Source organism: Gymnoscopelus microlampas (assembly GCF_963454915.1).
Source record: "Gymnoscopelus microlampas genome assembly, chromosome: 13".
Lineage (NCBI taxonomy): Eukaryota > Metazoa > Chordata > Actinopteri > Myctophiformes > Myctophidae > Gymnoscopelus > Gymnoscopelus microlampas.
In genome coordinates, this window is record NC_139950.1 from 39,526,946 (window position 1) to 39,546,990 (window position 20,045).

The window sequence follows — 20,045 nt, forward strand, 5'->3', positions numbered from 1 at the left end:
TTTTTCGTACATTAATGCCCTGCCTCGTCGTACAAGTGTTGCGCAAAAATACCCGATCTACAAGCTCACAATAGGTTGTGATGCGGCATATTGTGAACTTGTAGATGAAAAGTAACGGGTATGGATTGGACACACAAGGCTTCCAACCAACAGCGACAATATTTTAATCCATGCAAGAATGGAAACCATGAATATAAGCTCTACATAGTAATATTAGCATTAGAGCATTACATAATCATTTTTAACGCAGTTTCTCCTTTTGGACAGGTGAATTCGGCTCAGTGGTGGAGGGACAGCTGAGGCAGACAGACGGAGGATCAGAAAAAGTTGCTGTGAAGACAATGAAATGTGAGCCTTCTCTTTCATTAGATTGCATTCCTGTTGATGATGCAACATGAACGCTATGAAATGAAATATAAAACACGTGTGTTAAAACCTGTCTGGCACTCCTTTCAGTGGACAGCCTGTCCCAAAGGGAGATAGAGGAGTTTCTGAACGAGGCTGCCTGCATGAAAGATTTCAACCATCCCAACGTCATCAGTCTATTAGGTAAGTACAATATGTTTCCGCATAACCCTACCTAAATCTATTGTAATTAAAGGGGTGGTAAGTGATATTTTCTGTGTTAAATAGCTCTATATTCTGTTAGCAGTCATTGCTATAGAGTTCTTATTTAATAACAGATGTCTTCCTGTCACTCCAGCTCTTTTTGTAAACAGAAAATAAATGTTCAGGTCAGGATACCAATTTTATCCAATCAATCAGGCTACAACAGAACTCATACAGTATACAGGATAAACAAGTGAAATTGGAAGTGATGAAACAAAGAAATAAGCAGACAAAATTGGAACGGGAACGCTATCAAATTTAATCAATGTTTTTTTTTCCTGATTGGTTGAAATTGGCAAACTGAAAATTGTAGTTTCTGTATATGAAAGAGATAGATAGACAGGGAGACCCCTGTTAATGAACAAACACTCTATAGCAATGATTACTCATCTGAATATAGAGCTTGGCAAAAAAAACTTTTGTTTCTTTCAAAAAATACATATTTTTAAATATAATATAAGAACATCTGATTTAATACTTTGTCGTACAAAGATGTACTGTGTCGAATATTTTCATGCTATTTCCGTGTTTTAACATATATATATACGTCCTCATAGTGTGTGCGGTACCTTGTTATTGCTAGGTGTGTGCTTGGAGGTAGGCTCGGGAGGACACTCTCCCAAACCTATGGTCATCCTTCCTTTCATGAGATATGGTGACCTGCACAGCTTCCTGCTACGCTCACGCCTAGGCGACAGCCCACTGGTAAGAAGCATGGTACACCTGCAGATATTCAACCATTATTCAGTGGTTACTGAGTCCATGAATAAGGCCACTCATTTTACAACGATATACCTCTATAACAGTTTACAGTTTAAGCATTTAGCAGACACTCTTAATCCAGAGCGATTTACAGTAAGCAAACCGGGGAAGCAGTTTGTGTTTTTCCTCTTGATAAATGTGATTGTAATAAATAATATGCTTTTGTCTTTTCACACAGTTCTTGCCTACTCAGACACTTCTCAAGTTCATGATTGACATTGGCCTGGGTATGGAGTATCTGAGCAGCCGTAACTTTCTGCACCGTGACCTGGCTGCTCGCAACTGCATGTAGGTTTTCACTTTTTTATGTGGAGTAGCTTCTGTAAGTGACATACTCTCTGTAGGCGAATAACTTTGAGAATTCATCAGAGTCATAAAATAGATACATTATCCTGTTATCCACTTAAAGGGTTAGTTCACCTCTAAAATATATATATTTTCTATCAGTAAGTCACCCCATGAAGCCTTGAATTCATGGAGAATCCCAAAGAGATTTCATAAATTGGAAAATGAATATGAAATAGTGGTCCAATCTTAACAACAGCAAAACTATGAAAAAAATCTACACTTGAATTACACTGTGACAGAATGTATAATGATTTTTTGATTTAGTTTTGCTGTTGTTAATCTTGGACCCCTATTCTCTTCAATTCGTTTTTGGATTCTTAATTTAGGAATGCAAAGAAGAAGAGATTCTCCATGAATTCAAAGCTTCATCAGAGAGTGTGGTGCCTCTTTGTTTCATTTTGATTTAAGATACACGTCTTCTCTACTTGTTTTCAGTACTGTTTGCAGCTGCAGTTATTTGCAACCATAAAAGTATTGTTGTTTAAGTTGTTTATTGTCATGTGTGTACGTGTTGCTGATTGAACATAATGAAAAGACAGTTGATTGTTTTTTCCCGGCAGGCTGCGTGATGACATGACGGTCTGTGTGGCAGACTTCGGTCTGTCCAAGAAGATCTACAGCGGGGATTATTACAGGCAAGGCAGAATAGCCAAAATGCCCGTCAAATGGATCGCTGTGGAGAGCCTGGCCGACAGAGTTTTCACTATAAAAAGTGACGTGGTGAGCATCATCCATCTTCTACTACTGTCTCCATTTAAGTCCAAATGTGCTTAGTGCAGTGTGTGACTATGTCAGACACATGGTAACACTGGTTCCTTTCTAGTAATACAGTCATTTCATTCAGAATGTGCTGAGTATACAGCCATGTGAATGTGTCAGACAGAAGGTAACGACACTGGTTCCATTCCAGTAATAGTCAGCTTTTCAGTCACAATGTGAATGTACTTAGTACAGTGTACAGTCATGTGTCAGAAAGTAACACTGGTTTCCATTTCAGTATAGAGTCATTCAGTTTACTACGTGACTTCCACATTCAACTTTCATAGGAATGTTGTAACTGAAAGTGCTTTGTGCTGAAGAATTGTGAAGTAGACCATGAAACAAGCTTCGGCTTTTTTTGTATTATTAATCCATTTTGGAACTTTGAATTGCCGATATTGTGCTTTTAATTGTTGCCTCTATTCTATTGTATTATTCTATTCTATTCACAACTTAAAATTCAAACGTCTGCGACTTCCTAAGTGCACATTGTTTAGCCAAAGATTTAATATTGAGATAAATTCAGTCATTTGTTTAAAAGTCAACAAATGCAAAGCATCCTACTATAAATGCACGTGTATCTGCTTATCTGTCCACGTATCTCGAGAACCGTCCAACCGATCGACCTCAAATATGCCGTGCGTGTCGCCAAGGACCTGCAGTCCTCTGCGTATTCAAAATGTGTCAAATCTTTCAAAAATAGCTGATCTACAAGCATCCGAACTTAAATATTTGCCTCTGTGATGTGGTTGATCAGAAGTATATAAGTATAGAAAAATAGACATACTTGAGTAAAGCAAAAGTACCTCAGAATTGTACTTAAGTACAGTACTCGAGTAAACGTACATAAAGTTACTTTCCACCACTGGATGCTAAACATGCGTGTTTCATAACTGTGTGTTGTGCAGTGGGCGTTTGGCATTACCATGTGGGAGATTGCTACGCGAGGCATGACCCCCTACCCTGGTATCCAGAACCATGAGATCTATGACTACCTTCTGGAGGGACACAGGCTGAAAAAGCCAGCGGACTGTCTGGATGAGCTGTGAGTGCTTCTCAACCAAACCTGTACCAATGTTATTTGCTGTCATGTTTTGTTTGTCAAGACCAAGGACCACCACAATGGAATTGACTTTATAGTGGGGTTTTTTTTTACCCTTGACTTGTTATTTTCTGGGAAAGCATGTACATGTGTGTCATGTACATTTCTTTTAACATGATGTCCAATAAATCAAATTACACTCTTATACACACTAAATAACATAGTGTTCATGTAACTTGGTGATTCTCAACCAATCAGCATTGATTAGGCCACAGACCCCCATTTCATACCATTTTTAACGATGGGACCCCAATCTACACTGTGATGTTTATTTATCTCTGAGTTACAGACCCCTTAAAGGACAACTTTGTTTTTTTACAACCAATGTTTATGTTTTAGATTGTAATTAAAGTAAATAAAAGATGAGTGTTAAAAATTTTACATTTACTGCTTTCTATAGTTTTAGCAATTTTCACAATCTTTTTTACAGTGTTTTCACAGTGGGCGGGGGCATTCTGTCCGGTGGCTAAATATGTATTTTTTTAACACAACAACCCAGCGTTTTCTTTATTATTATTTACTGTAGCTCTTCTAGCCCCCAATAACTCAAATCTGGCCATCACAGACAGCCGGACCTTTTTTATTGTGTAAAAAAGGCATATTTAGCCACCGGACAGAATGCCCCCGCCCACTGTAAAAAATATCGCAAAAAATGCTAAAACTATAGAAAGCAGTAAAAGAAAAAAAAAATACACTCATCATTTATTTACTTTAATTACAAGCTAAAATATAAACCTTGGTTGTAAAAAAACAAAGTTGTCCTTTAAGGGTCCATTTGGACCACTTGTGGCTAATGTGATGAGAAGCAGTGATTTTACTCATTTGGTTTCATTTGTACACTCTCAGAGTTACAGTACAGTGTCCTCTCATTACTATGTAGGCCCGAAGTTTGATTTGGGTTTCGTTGTTTTGAAAGTGAATCACCATCAGATCATATGACACCTCAGAGAGGAAATGAAAGTAAACTAGCACCTTGTTTATCCAAACTCCCAAAGTTGTGCAATGTATTGAAGGTAACAGCTGATTATGTCATTGCTGTCATACAGATATGAGGTTTCTGCCCGACACCAACGGTATTCAAAATATGAACCATGCATGACACGTACAGTACCAGTAGTATAATTCATTTAACTGTGTAAGCCCTATATACTTTGTCATACGACAAATAGCAAAAATAGCCGATCTACAAGCTCACAATGCAATGAAATCGAAATATTTGGAAATGTTTGGAAAGATTTTTTCCTATGACGCCAGGTTGAAAGCAATCTAGGAACCCATAGTCAAAAAAAAAGGAAAAAACAGCACCCTCTGCTGTTTTTGGTCTTCTGAATCTGTCTTGAGAGATTTAGGTTGAAAGTGGTTAATATTATTGTTCTAGCATTTTGTATTTCTTCATCAAATTGTTTGATCACTTGCAACCATTTCGTTGACAGATCTGCTCACAAGTCAGACGTTCAGATAATATATAATATATAAAATATATAAAATAATTTATTTTGGCCATGGACCCCCATGTAAAGATTTTCTGCCAGAGCAGGGACCGCCATAAGAGAAGATGTGTCCATATTTGTCAACATTGCTTCGAATATAGTCGAACTACCAGCTCACAATGCGTCGGCCCCCCTAGGCCCCCCCCCCCACCCACCCACCCAAGGACCCCTGGGCGTCCCCCAGACCCCATTGAGAACCAGTGATTCATTATTACGTTGTTTCTTTGATTTGAGCATAGAAATGTGTTCTTTAAACTTGACTGTACTAGTGTGTGTGTGTGTGTGTGTGTGTGTGTGTGTGTGTGTGTGTGTGTGTGTGTGTGTGTGTGTGTGTGTGCGTGTGCGTGTGTCATTTTAAGATTTCTTTGGCTATTCAAAAATAGCAGATAGTTCATAGTGCGGCTTTTTTTTTTTAAATCTTGGAAAATTTGTGCAAATCTTATATATATATATATATATGTTTTAAAGCAAAGATTTTGTGTGTGTGTGTCAAGGTTCGAGATCATGTACAGCTGCTGGAGGGCCGACCCACTGGACCGGCCCTTCTTCCCTGAGCTGCGGGAGCGTCTGGAGAAGCTCACGGAGAAGCTCCCGGAGTCCTCCAGCAAGGAGGACATCGTCTACATCAACACCAGCTTCCCCGAGGACGACCCCGACGGAGAGGCAGCGTCGTCTCATCACGCCGCCGCCGACAACAACCCCGGCCCGCTCTTTAGCTCCTCCCCTTCCTGCTGCAGCAGCAACAACAACCAGCGGCGCCGCCGAGGAGCCTGGGAGAACTCCACGGTCACATCGGCGGACATCCACGGCAGCCTGGAGGACGAGGACGAAGACGAGGACCGCTACGTGGTGGTGATCTCCTCTGAGGACGCCGCCCTGAGAGCCGCCGCCGCCGCGGCTGCGGACACGCCCCTTTTGTTGCCGAGGAACGGAAACGCCGACCACAACAACTCGCACCGCGACACGGATCACTTGCTCCGAGGACTGTTACCCAGGGAATCGAACCTATGATGAAAAAGGGATGGTTCATCATCATCAGTACGAAACCTTGTACGTCCCAAAACTTTTCAGGAAATGGGAAAAAAAGAACCTGTGTCCCCAATGGATCCAATGCAGTTATTTTAGTCACAAGCTCTTCTGTTCATTGGTGCAATATTTATGAAACCCACGGACACACTTAAAGGGATAGTTCACCCTCAAAATGACTTTTTTTTCCTATCGATTAGTCACCCCATGGAGACTTGAATTCATGGATATTTTTTTGTTTTTGTCACAGTCCTAAGCCAATAATTTGATGACCAACAGCGGTTCCGGTAGGAGACACAAAGAGTCTCCTTTGTGTCTCCTACCGGTCCGCTGGTCATCAAATTATTGGCTTGGGAATGCGACAAAAACATATCATGAATTCAAGTCTCCATGGGTCTTACAACTAAGTACAGATTCATTTATGAAAAACATAAAAGAATTGAAACATGGAAACACAAGCTTTCTGCCCGACGGAGACGATGTGGTTGATTACAGACATTACGCCTTATTGCGCTCACAGCACCTTGTCTTTTTTTTGTATTATTATTTTAACAGTGACCAGTTGTCCTCCTGAGGCAATGTCTGCTTCACAATGTCACTATGCATCACTTAGGGTTCACGTGTGTAAATATTAGAAATATTTACGCACGTTCCAATAAGCTTTTAATACATTGAACTGTGAAACCTTTTACTGAAATGAATAGTTTGTATTAATGTAAATATTTAAAATGTACATTTTATGAGGTATTGTCAAAAGTTGCACATGATTTACTGTATATTGACTATATTTCAAAAGACTGGGTGAGGTGGGCATTCCTCCTCCCAATATTCATAACTTACTGTACAGTGTTGAGGTTGTTTTTATTTTGCACTTTGAGGAAGGAATTTTCATATTTCTCCTGCCATGGTGCAACAAACACCGGGTTTAATTCAGCAAAAATAGAGCAAATGAAAACAAGTAGCTACCATGTGATTCAGACTTCATGTGGCCAGTCTATGACGTTCTTGAGGAAGGTCCTTGCGACCGAAATATTGATGAATTGCTAATAAACTCAGTGCAGAATGTTTTTCTTTTATGTGTGTTTTGATATCCTGCACCACAGAAGAGAAATCGGATTAGTGTGCATGTCGTTTTCAACGTATCTCATTTGTACACTCAGAGTTACAGACCCGTAAAGGTCCATTTAGAGTAGACCCATGGTGGTCCCCGGACTGGACGTTGAGAGAGAAATAGTGCTAGTGGTTCCTGTGCCTGGTGAAAGCCTCTTTCTGATTGGCTCTTACAATGTCGTCGGGCGAGGGTGAATCAAAGTGGAATGGTGTGATTGGCTAGATTGGCTCTCAGATCGATGTTCTCCAAACCCACTAGGCCCTAGTGGGTTTGGAGTTCAGGCTGAGTGGTTTAGGAGGAGGTGCCTTATCTTGGGCCCTGTTCACTTTGAAAGTTGACACTGTACCCCCACCTGAGCTCCCTGGTGAAAGGAGTGAGCTGAGGGAATATTCTGGACCTTTTGAGATGGCTTAAGTTGTTCAGACATGAGCTGAGTCAGGCTAGGACTACCTTTTGAGCTTGACACAGTAATCGCTGGGATGTCATGTTTTGTACATGCATGCATGGTAATAGTTTCTCCTTTAAGGCCAGACCTCACCAATGCAACTCCTTGCAACCGCCATTGGGCATATGATTGCAAGTTGCTGCAAGGAGTTGCATTGGTGTGATCTGGCCTTTAATGATATCTCTCCAGTTTATATTTCTCCCTATGTGTCAGGCCTTAGGCCTGTTGCTATGGCATCTATGACGTCACATACAAATTCAGAGCTATTCTTCTGCCTACACAGACGTCATGTCCTAGTATGAGCGAGCGAATAGGGGAAGGGGATCAACATCACGTGATTCCCTTGTTTGACCCGGCAAAAACTCGGATGTGTGTCTCAAAGAATATGATTATTGGCAGAATCGTGGAAAGTTTAGAATATTTGGCGGCCCCGTTTTCATTTTTCACAAGATCGGTGGTTATACTTCACCATATGTTGCGCTATGACGAAATAAACCCATAAAATGTAACAATATGTACGTTCTGTAATGCAATTCCATTGGTGAAAGCTGTGTTGTTTCTCTAGTTAAAAGTTACTTCTTATTTATGGAATGTCTTTCAATTTGTTTTATTTTTATTTATGAAAATATTTGAATTTGTTTCTAATTCGTGAAATTTGGTGGACATTTTCTAAAATATTTTGGAATGATAATAATTAAAAACTAGATATAGGAAACGACCCATAAAAATGGGCCTGCGACCCAAACATAGTCCCCGCTCCCCGACTCCCCGTCCCACTGTTTGACAACCTGAATTTGCTTTACCTGAATTGCGCGGAAACGAACGTCGTACGTCTAATTGTTAGACCAATAAAATAAAACCATATTCTATTAGACTCTAATAGAATATAGTTTTATTGTATTGGTTTGCTGTACATCTCGATCTCTAGTTCCACACTCCAGTCCAGTTGGCGGCGGTAATGCACCTTTGTTGGTTGCCAACCGCCAAGAAGAAGAAGAACGTCGTACGTCGACACGGAACCGGAAGTGTTTCTTGCATTGTTTGTTTACATGGAGCTTCGGATAGAAAACCAAGCGGCGAGGGAAATAAACAAAAACTAAGTTTATAAAAGTAAATAAGTAGATAAATAACCGTTAATGTATTAATTATTTAAGTCTTACAAGTGTTATAATTATAGAAAAATAATAACACAACTCAAACGGTTTTTTTATGGCCGAGCTTCAGAACACACTGCATCTGTGATCTGGTGAAAAAGCAACAAGCCGATACTTTGTTACTTTAGTTTATCCATTGGTTACTTTGTATCCAGAGTAAAATGTGTGACGTGGAGACGTTGCGGTTGTTCGTCAATGAGAGACTGAGCTCCGCAGCGGAGGATATCTTTACTTTTTTCATCAGAACCCTGGAACTATACCACCAACACCCTGGTACGGTACATTACATTACATTATTACTATTTATGATACCTTATATTATATATTATAATATTAGAATGTATAATACATTATATTACATATTATTAGTATTTATAAGTTAACCCTAAACCCTATGGAACCATACCACCAACACCCTGGTACGGTACATTACATTATAATGTACCAGGGTGTTAGTATTTATGATACCTTATATTCGAATATTAGAATGGATAATACATTATATTACACATTACATATTGTTAGTATATATACGTTTAGTTAACCCTAAACCCTATGGAACTATACCAGCAACACCCTGGTACGGTACATTACATTACATTATGTTATTTTATATGTTAGTTGCTCCATAAATGCTTTCAAACGATGACTCAGCCATTATTATTTCTTGCAATCTCTGGGTAGGAACTAGTTGTAAGTAAATGATGGATAGGGTTGTCACGAATCGATTACAACATTTAGGCCTAAGTTGATGATTAATTCAATTGTCATACATCATTCATCATGATTTGTGTGCATGGGGATCTCATCTTAAACAAGCTCAGTGCTTTATGAGTCTTCCAGTTTAGTAGACCTTGTATTGTGAATTTGTACTTCCATGTACTGTTGTTCTCATGTCTTACTAAATAAAGTACATCAATAAATCAATACAATGATTTAATTGTGTTTTTGGCATTGATCATTGGAACATATGAATACAAAATACATTTCTGTTTGCCATTTAGCCTTCGTAATCAAAAATTGCACTGGGCATATATGACAAATAAATTAAGTCTACAAATGAATTATAAATGTAATCATTTTCCGCTCATTTTTTTGTGGGAAATAGCTGATCTACAAGCTTACAACGCGTTACTTCGTGACTAGTTCTAAGCTTATAGATCAGCTATTTTTGCTTTTTTTATATTTGAAAATGTATGAAAATCTTTCAACATGGAAACGATTATGAGGATTATGCAAAATAATTTACGATTATCTCAAATAATTGTGGTTAGACAATTATGTAATAATTATGACGGGCCTAATGATTGATGGATGGATGGATGGACATAGCGGGCGGCAAAGACAGCACAGCAGTTACAGATCCAGATCCAGGGCATTAGAAGTAGCCTACAGTCGGATACATAACAGGAAGAGAAACACCTTTGGTTATTGATACATGTTAATAAATGTCATTTTCTATTCTTCTAGACTTTTTCCCAGTGTGTGAAGATCAGCTTTCTGCTGAACATCAACACAGAAGCTCCAGTCTGCTCCATGAGGAACCAGACCCTCCACCCATCAAAGAAGAACAGGTAGGAACCTTTGAATATAAAAGATTCTGAACCTTTTAACGGTTCCCTCTTAAAGGTAGGGTAAGTGATTTTCTTTGGTTAAAATAAGTGTTAAATAGCTCTATAAATATTGTGTAATAGTAATCATTGCTATAGAGTGTTTATTCAGTAACAGCGTTAAATAGCTCTATATTCTGATAGTAATCTTTGCTATAGAGTGCTTGTTCGGTAACAGGAGTCTCCATGTCTCTCCAGCTCTTTATTAAACAGAAAATGCATTTTCAGGCCGGGGTACCAATTGTATCCAATCAGGATAGAGAACTTACACAAGATTAAACAAGTGAAATTGGAAATGTTGACACAAAGAAATGAGCAGACAAAATTGGAACTGGAACACTATAAAAATGAAGCTGATAAATGGGTACTCTCTCCTGAATGGAAGTGACGTGCTGTGATGCTATATTAACACAACATCAGAAGGAAAATGAGGACACACTTGGTTGAAAAGCGAATAGGTGTGACCCTAGATGTGACATCTAGTACAGACCCCCATCTGAAAATATTTTGTTTGTTCTAGGGACCCCCAGAAGCAAAGATTTGAGTTACAAATGTTCGCTTTAAAATATATAAACCGCTCACAAAATGTAAGGAAACTTGAATTTGGGCCATTATATCTCCCCTTTACTAATATCAATCAGTAAAGTGTTATATATCATTTTTATCTGTGATTAGTCACCTTTACAACGAGGTAACGAGGTTGTAAGCATCGGGCATTCATGGAATGAGCAACACAGGCAAACGTGTGGGTAGCGCCGAGCAAAAATGTGCCAAAATGGCCTGTTAGACTTTTCTGCTGACATTCAATGTCGTGACATTCATGACATTCAATGGGCTTCAGGTGTGTGCCAGTCACAGGTGTGTGACTGCCTCACAGGTGAGTGACTGGCACCTGCACATGGGTTCTGCAACTTTGTTGAGTTTGTGTATGCTCCAAGCAGCAACACTGTCCCCATGGAAAGATGCCACTTTTGTCAGGATAAGGCCCGTGCAACAGGGCAAGTGAAGCTGGTGTTCCGTTATGCAGAGTGACAGCATTATTTGGTGTTAGCCCTGGTACCATTTCCAAACTTAGGACCAAGTTCTGTGAGACTGGTTAAGTCAACAAGGAAGACAACAACCCAGACCCCTTGCTTCACTGAGGAACCATAGATTTACAGGCAAGATATGCACAACGGTACCAAAGACAGTGTCAAAGTTGCAGGGCCCATGCTCAGGTGCCAGTCACACACCTTTGACTGGCACACACCTGCCTGCAAATGGTACCAGGGCTAAGACCAAATAATGCGTAATCTGCGTAACGGAACACCAGCTTCACTTGCCCTATTGCACCACAGGCCTTATCCTGAAGGGACAAATGTGGCATCTTTCTATGGGGGCAGTGTTGCTGCTTGGAGCATACACAAACTCAACAAAGTTGCAGAACCCATGTTGCAGAACGCAAAGTTGCAGAACCCACCTCTCAGCAGGTGTGTGCTGGCAGGTTGCTCAAAACAAGAGCGATTACCAGCAAAAGCATATTGGGTGATTTTGGCACATTTTTGCTCGGCGCTACCCACACGTTTGCCTGTGTTGCTCATTCCATGAATACCTGATGCTTACAAGCTGTACCTCGTTGTAAAGGTGACTAATCACCGATAAAAATATGATATATAACACTTTACTGATTGATATTAGTAAAGGGGAGATATAATGGCCCAAATTCAAGTTTCCTTACATTTTGTGAGCGGTTTATATATATTCAAAGGTTTGCACACATTTCCATGATTTTTCAAAAATAGCAGATCTACAAGCTCATAGCGGGCACTCAGTGCCACGCTATGAGCTTGTCGATCTGCTATTTTTCAATAAAGGTTAAAAAAGGTTAAAGTGGTTAAGTATTGTGATGCTATATTAACACATTTAGCTGGGTACCCCCTGGAACCCCCCCAAGGACCCGTGGGGGCCCCCGGACCCCACTTTGAGAACCAATGCTCTAGTAATTACATAATCGCCTAATCTCAATTATTTGAGATAAACGCAATTATTTTTGCATTTTCGTTTCCACATTGAAAATCTTTCACACATTTTCAAATATTCTTTACATTTTTCAAAGTATAAAGTCATTAAATATGTCAGTCATATGTCTTTGTATATTTAAGTAATTTGTCACATCTGCCCTGTTGTGCAACGTTTGTTTACAAAGCCTAAAAGCTAAACAGAAATGTCATTTTGTATTCATATTGTGTTCCAATGTTCAATGCCAAAAGCGCAATTAAATTGCAATCGCAATTATTTGTGTGACAATGAATGGTCCAGTAAAATGTGATGATGGTGACAACTGCAGGAAGACGAGGAACTACTGCAAGGACCAGAGGAGGCTGATTGGCCGACGATGACCTCACCAGCAGTGAAACGTGATGATGATGATGATGGAAATCATAAATATATACATATAAGGTATGTTGCATTAAGCTTGTTTTATTTATTTATATATATATATATATATATATATATATATATATATATATATATATATATATATATATATATATATATATATATATATATATATGTATAGTAATGGCTTCAAAATGTACTTGAAGTACCAAAAGTAAAGTACTCATTATACAGAATGTCCCATTTTTTCAAGCTTATGTATGAATTATTGACGTAAACACCCAAACTAAGGACATTTTCTCTACCATTTTAATTAGTTCTTATATCGTTTATACTAAACACACAGTACAGTATCGGATTTTGTTTTTGTAATGCCTCATTTATATTTTTATTTCTGTTACCCAAAAGGTTTTTCTAGTTTTAGTGAACCATTGTAACCCTGATGACTAGTGACAAATAAAAACCTTCTCGATTGTTGAAAGCAGAGAGACAGAACCTGTCACCAGTGCCTCAACTCAATGTGTCTGTCTGTCTGTCTGTCTGTCTGTCTGTGTGGAGAGCAGAGAGACAGAGGCTGTGGCCAGCACCTCATCTCAGTACATGGAAAGCGTTGCCGATGAGGAGGAGGACTGTGGAACATCTCCGCTGTGTGGTCAGTCTGACCCTGAAGCCATTGAGGACCTTACGACAACCCAGTCCACTTTTAACCCAAACACTGCTGGTAAGACTGACCTACATAATAATGGCGACTAGGGTTGGGAACCGAACCCAACATTGAGGAACCGGTATCGGTTCCATCACATTTGGAACCGTTTTCCCGGAACTGTTTTTTATCACACTTGTCAGAGCTGGTTATGTGGAACTTCACTCATTTTAAGATTTCTTTGGTTACTAAAAATAGAAGATATGCAAGCTCATAGCGCGGCACCGAGTGCCGTGCTATGAGCTTGTAGATCTGCTATCTTTGAAAAACATTGTTAACATGTGTGCAAATCTTTGAATATATGTTGTTTAACATTTGTAAAATATTTTGTTCCAGGGATCCCCAGAAGCAAGATTTGAGTTACAAATGTTCTCTTGAAAATATATATATATTCAAAGATTTCCACGAATCTTCACAATTTTTTTTTTTTTTGCAGATCTACAAGCTCATAGCGCGGCATGAGCTTGTATATCTGCTATTCTAAAAATGACACAAGTCAGATGCTTTCCGGGTCTAAATGGGTTAAATGATTTAATTTCAAGGACCACCATAACTAATAATAAGAGTGTGTACAAATAGAAACAGACCTATAAAGGGTCTATAGACGGGTTTCCTGTTTGTAAACATGAGAGGATATGCGCGCGCAGTGGAGGGGTGAGCCTATAGAGGGCGCTATTACCCGCAGCAGCTCTGGTCAAATCTACATTCATAAAAGAAATGGTCTTCACCGGGTTTAATGAAAGTAGATTCAATTATGCAGTTTGTAATATCTTTTACTCAATCAAAATGATTTGTCGGAAATTGGATCTGTTCGTCTTTTATTTGTATAAAAAGCATTATGCCTATTATGCCTATAATAGCAGCATTATGCCTATCTAACTCCCGAACACAACAACAGAGTGAAGGGCGCTTCCGGGTTCGTTCTACCCCGGGCATGCGCAGATTGCGCATTCTGCTCTGTGATGACGTCGCGCGGAAACCTATCTATTGGGTTCCATTTATACACTCAAGAGTTACAGACCTGTTAGAGAATCTGTCTGTTAAGAGGGAGTTGTTAAAATCCTAAAGAATTCCCACCCTAATGACGACCATGCAGACAGACCTCTGGTCATTTGCTCTCATGTTTCTGTTACTTAGGCTTGCTTTTCTTGACCAAACGGTTACAATGTTATTTAGATAGCATTTTATTTAGACAGATTCTAGGTTCATTGTTTACCTGCTGGTATCCTAATAGTGCTGTCAGTTTTCCTCAAAAGGGTCAAAATAACTGTTAAATAGCTCTATATTCTGATAGTACTCATTGCTTTAGAGCACACACACACACGCACACACACACACAGGCGTGCGGCCGAGCGTGAACAACACAGACGCATTGCTTGCCAGTGTGCAGTATGCGTGCATGCACTCAAACTGTTGATCATGCGTGATGCGATAATTTGTTTTTTTGCATTTGTTTTTATATCGCTAGGTCAGGAAGTGAGTCATCATTAGATGTGTTACGACTTACGAGTACATTTATGGAGGAACAAATAAAAAGAACATTGGCAATTTCAACATTCAAATTGAGTTCATATTCAAATTATATTTGACTCCCGAATTTCGCAGTATCCTATTGTTTAAAATGTACATAATGTCTAAGACAGTATTATAAGGGCGGGGAACCAAAGTGACAGAAAAGTAACATAATGAGTTCCTATTGGCAGGTAGTTATAAGTAAAGTAATACTACTTTTTAAAATAGTAACAAGTAACGAGTAATATATGACATACTTTTTTAAGGAGTAAGGAGCCCAACACTGGACCTGACGAAATCATACGACAACAGGACACAAAACGTGGAAGGACAAAGATGGTGTGTGAGCAACAAGCCACCCCAAGACTCGGAATTCTCACAGCAAGCTCCATTCATGAGGAGTCCCGCTGTGGCTGAAAAACCCTTTAGTTGTACAGTTTGTGACAAAAGATACAGCGGCAAAAGTGACTTGAAGAGGCACATGAGGACCCACACGGGGGAGAAACCCTTTAGTTGTGCGATTTGCGGCAAATGCTTTGGCGGGAAAACCGTCTTGAAGAGACACATAGGGACTCACACGGGGGAAAAACCCTTCAGTTGTCCGGTGTGCGGTAAGAGGTTTAATCGTAACGAAACGATGAAGAGGCACATGATAACTCACACTGGTGAGAGGCCTTTTAGCTGTATGGTTTGTGGCAAATGCTTTGGTCTGAATGCACACCTGAAGACACACATGAGGACGCACACAGGAGAGAAAGCTTTTGTTGTGAAATAACCGGCAAGCCATCTGGGTCAAAGAACAAACCTCCCGGAGTGTGACTGTGACATGGTCTATCTAGATCAGTGGTTCCCAAAAGTTTTTAGCTCGAGACACAAAAGAGAAATGTATATGTGTCCCCAGGACCCAAATTAGTGGAAAATAGCCAATCTACCAGCTTGGCTCTTTTCACTATTTCAGTTTTAATATTTTCTAATTTATGTAATTTGTTTAGACAATTTAGGCATTTAGCAGACGCTCTTTATCCAGAGCGACTTACAGTAAACACATACATCACATGCATAGAGACAGTGTAGTCCTCAGTAATTGTTTGTTTGATTTATGAAAATCAAGAATTCATGATATTCTTTAGAATGTTTGAATTTGTTTATAATTTATGAACATATTTTCTTTTTACATTTTGAACTACTATATATTAAACACAATTATATTTAGGAATCAAAAAATAAAGGCATATTTTTTTGCGACCCTTGAAAATGGGTCCGCGACCCAAAAAATGGGTTTGGGAATCACTGATCTAGATATTGAAGCAAAGGCAATAATATTTATTAGTTGTCTGTTACATCTCTCTATTTATTTTATTTATTGGCCTTCTTTTTTAGTAAATGTAAACTTTTACAATTCATCTGTAAACGTTTTTATTTATTTTATTTTATTACAACTTCTATGATCATTGTAATGGTCGGCTTTCCAAGATTTGTATTCTTAAATAGCAGATCTACAGGCTTGTAGATCTGCTATTTTCAAAGAGCCGATGTTTATAGAGTTCAAAGTGGTTGAAAATGATTTTAATGCTTTATTAACTAGTTTAGCTGGGGACCCCTTTGGAACTCCCTCAAGGACCCCTGTGGGGGTCTATGGAAACCCTGTTATCAGAGACCAAATCTTTCTTACTCTCTACAAATGTTATGTACTTTTCATTTATCAAATGTATATATATATATATATTATATATTTTGTAAATGAATGCCCTACTTAATCGCTCAAATAGCCAATCTACAAGCTCACCACGTGCCACATGGCGACATGTGGTGAGCCTGTAGATCGGCTTTTTTTGTATTTATCTCTGTGTTTTATAAATATTGAACCAATGGCAAGTATTAACAAGAGGTTGTTACTAATGATACTTCTTTTTCCCCCCTTCTTTTTTTGGACAGTTTGGACATAAAAGTATGGATATAGAAATACTTTAACTCACCGAGTGCCAGAATTATTTCTGGCTATGTTGTCCCAGTGCCAGAGATTTTTTCAAAGTAAATGAGTTAAAAGGAATGAAATATTACTTATTTTCTACTCACCCCATGAAGCCTTGAATTCATGGAGATTTTTAATTTCTAAGCCAATTATCTGTATTTAAAACATTCTCTTTGAACCTGGATCATCAGTAGTTATTAATTACATTGTGAGAGTCGATCTCCATGTATGGGCATAAAAGGGGACATGCCCATACATGGGCATATACTGATGACATTAGCGATCTCCATGTATGGGCATAAAAGGGGACATGCCCATACATGGGCAATTTGGGCATATACTGATGACATTAGCGATCTCCATGTATGGGCATAAAAGGGAACATGCCCATACATGGGCATATACTGATGACATTAGCGATCTCCATGTATGAAACAAAAGGGTTGACAGATACAGAGATCTTAATATAATATCAGTTGGATTGGCGGTGTGACGTAGGGCCGTTAACCCATTCAATCCAGGAACGCATCTGTGTCATTTTAGATTTTAGTTATAATCATTGCCAGACCCAAGGGGTCGGCCTACATGAGGCTTTGTCGGTCTGTCCCTTTTTCCTCTTTTCCTACCCAGCCAATCAGATGTCGGCATGACGTCACCTCGACGTCACCTCGAGTATTTAACCACTAGGGGTCTGGCACATCCAGGTCTCCTGGTCTAGTTATCTTTACACTTATTTGGCTCTTTAAAAATAGCAGATATACAAGCTCATAGCGTGGCACGCTTTTTTGATCTTGAACATTTGTCCAAATCTTTGAATATATCTATATTTTTTGAAACAGCCATTTTAACTCAAATCGTGGCAAAAACATAATTTTGGGGGTCCTTGAAAAGGAAAGGTTTGAGCACCACTATATTCAAAGATTTGCGCACATTTTCACAAAGGATATAGCAGAAGTGGCACTCGGTGCTCATAGTGCTCGCGACTATGAGCTTATAGATCTGCTATTTTGGAATAGCCAAAGAAATCAAAAAATGACACAGATGCTTACCCGGTCTTAATGGATTAAGAATTTTAAATATACATTTATGAGGTATTGTCAAAAGTTGCACATGATTTCAAAAGAGTGGGTGAGGTGGGCATTCCTGTTACGGTTGTTTTCAATTTTAGGAATTTTCATATTTCTCCTGCCAGGTTTAATTCAGCAAAAAGGAACAAATGAAAACAAGTAGCTACCATGTGATCTCAGACTTCATGTGGCCAGTCTATGACGTTCTTGAGGAAGGTCCTTGCGACCGAAATATTGATGAATTGTTAATAAACTCAGTGCAGAGGTGATCAGTGTACAGGCTTTTTATCTTTGATGTGTGTTTTGATATCCTGCACCACATAAGAGAGAGATTACTGTGCATGTCCTTTTCAACGTATCTCATTTGTACACTCTCAGAGTTACAGACCTGTAAAGGTCCATTTAGACCCATGGTGGTCCCCGGACCGGACAAGGGAAAAATAGAGCTGGTCACTGGTTCCTGTGCCTGGTGAAAGGCGCATCTTTCTGATTGGCTCGTACGATGTCGTCAGGCGAGGGTGAATCAAAGTGGAATGGTGTGATGGGCTGGAGAGGGGTCTGACTCTGCTCTTCGTTCTTGACCAGCATCTGGCTCCCTGGTGGGCTGTACAGGAGGAAGGCCTTCATCATCCTCTCCCTGCCTTTCTTCTCCTGGCTGGGGGCACGGAGCGACAAGGTCACAGCGAATACAGATGGTGAGGCGCGTGGTGGTGTGGTGAGGTCATTGTCATGGTTATGAGGAAACGCACCTGCCGACTGGGCCATGGGTTCTCTCAGATCGATGTTCTGGCCCGGCCTAGTGGGTTTAGAGTTCAGGAGTGGTTTAGGAGGAGGTGCCTTATCTTGGGCCCTGTTCACTGTACCCCCACCTGAGCTCGCTAGTGAAAGTAGTGACTTGAGGGAATATTCTGGATCCTTTGAGATGGCTGAAGTTTTTACTTGGTTCTGAGAAGACAACCGAGACAGTGAGAGTGAATCCGAAAGGCCAGACGGTGTAGTTTCTTGGTGTTTCAGTGCTTGAGCTGGGGCTTGAGTGGCTAGGGGTTGAGAAGGACCTGAAGGGTGCTTGGAATGATGCTGCACGGCCAGCTGAGACAGAAGTGGCCTGTCTAGGCCTAGTAGGAGCCCGGTGCTGTGTTTATGTGTATGTGCCGGTCTCGCAGTAACCTGTGATTGAGGGAGAATGTGTGTATCCTTGTTCTGATGCTGGGAGGCAAGCTGAGACGGTGAGAGCGTTTGCACCGGTGTCACTGGATTCTGTGACACTATAGAAGTCATGCTGCTATGGGGACTGGGCATGGAACTATAGAGAGTGGGGCTTTGCTTTGAGTGTTCCTGGATTAGATCAGCAAGCGACGGGCATCCATCAGTGGTCTTCATGACCCTGTCTCCTGCCCCAACCTCCACCGACCGACTGCTCCGAAGGACGGAGCCGAGACCCCTGAAAACAGGAGTGGGAGGGGCCAGAGTGGAGTCACATAGCGTCCCTCTTGGGTTGCCCGGTGGTGACAGGCTACTCAATGGAACAAGGAGGGGAGGCACTGGAGGAGATGCAGAGGACATATTCAAAGTCCCCAGTGTTCCAGGTGAAAGGGAGAGGGAGGGAGGAGCAGCACCCAAGGAGTCCAGGCCTAAACCATGGCCACCTGCCGCTCCCTGAGTATTCTGGTTGTGTTCAGACATGAGCTGAGCCAGGCTAGGACCGCCGTTTGAGCTCGACCCGGGAATCGCTGGGATGTCAGATATTTTGTACATGGTAATGTTTTTTTCCTTTAATGTTATCTCTCCAGTTTATATTACTCCCTATTCGTCGGGCCCTATAGGCCTGTTGCTATGGCATCTATGACGTGACGTCACATACAAATGCAGACCTTACCAAGTAGCGTCAATAGTTAATTAACAGGATGGAGTCTTGTTAATGAATGTGGCTCCCGTGGCGGGCTATGACGTCAGACATCTATGATGTAGGGCCTACATCATAGGAAACGTAGATAGG

The 20,045-nt window shown here is 40.2% G+C and overlaps 2 protein-coding genes across 4 annotated transcripts in view; both read left to right on the forward strand.

Annotated features, from left to right (window-relative positions):
* Positions 1–20,045, forward strand: part of mertka (c-mer proto-oncogene tyrosine kinase a) — a 412,118-nt gene that overhangs the window by 20,942 nt on the left and 371,131 nt on the right. The window contains exons 13-19 of one of the 2 annotated variants that reach the window (XR_014602146.1): positions 268–348; positions 457–549; positions 1,193–1,314; positions 1,550–1,659; positions 2,280–2,439; positions 3,387–3,523; positions 5,565–6,258. Coding sequence is in view for 1 of the 2 variants with exons in the window: in XM_084076996.1 (XP_083933122.1) it covers positions 268–348; positions 457–549; positions 1,193–1,314; positions 1,550–1,659; positions 2,280–2,439; positions 3,387–3,523; positions 5,565–6,081 (1,220 nt within the window). In the remaining variant the exon portion in view is untranslated. Of the gene's footprint in view, positions 1–267; positions 349–456; positions 550–1,192; positions 1,315–1,549; positions 1,660–2,279; positions 2,440–3,386; positions 3,524–5,564; positions 6,278–20,045 lie in introns of those variants that run through there. The other variant, XM_084076996.1, reaches the window with a different exon arrangement.
* Positions 8,709–18,312, forward strand: LOC311058258 (uncharacterized protein). Of its 2 annotated transcripts, none has more exons than XM_084075637.1 (5): positions 8,709–9,079; positions 10,277–10,380; positions 12,743–12,855; positions 13,359–13,516; positions 15,277–18,312. In XM_084075637.1, the coding sequence occupies exons 1-5, from the start codon at positions 8,968–8,970 to the stop codon at positions 15,783–15,785; spliced, it is 996 nt and encodes a 331-aa protein (XP_083931763.1). In that variant the 5' UTR covers positions 8,709–8,967; the 3' UTR covers positions 15,786–18,312. The 2 variants fall into 2 exon arrangements, with proteins under 2 accessions (XP_083931763.1, XP_083931764.1); XM_084075638.1 differs by having other exon boundaries at positions 15,280–18,312.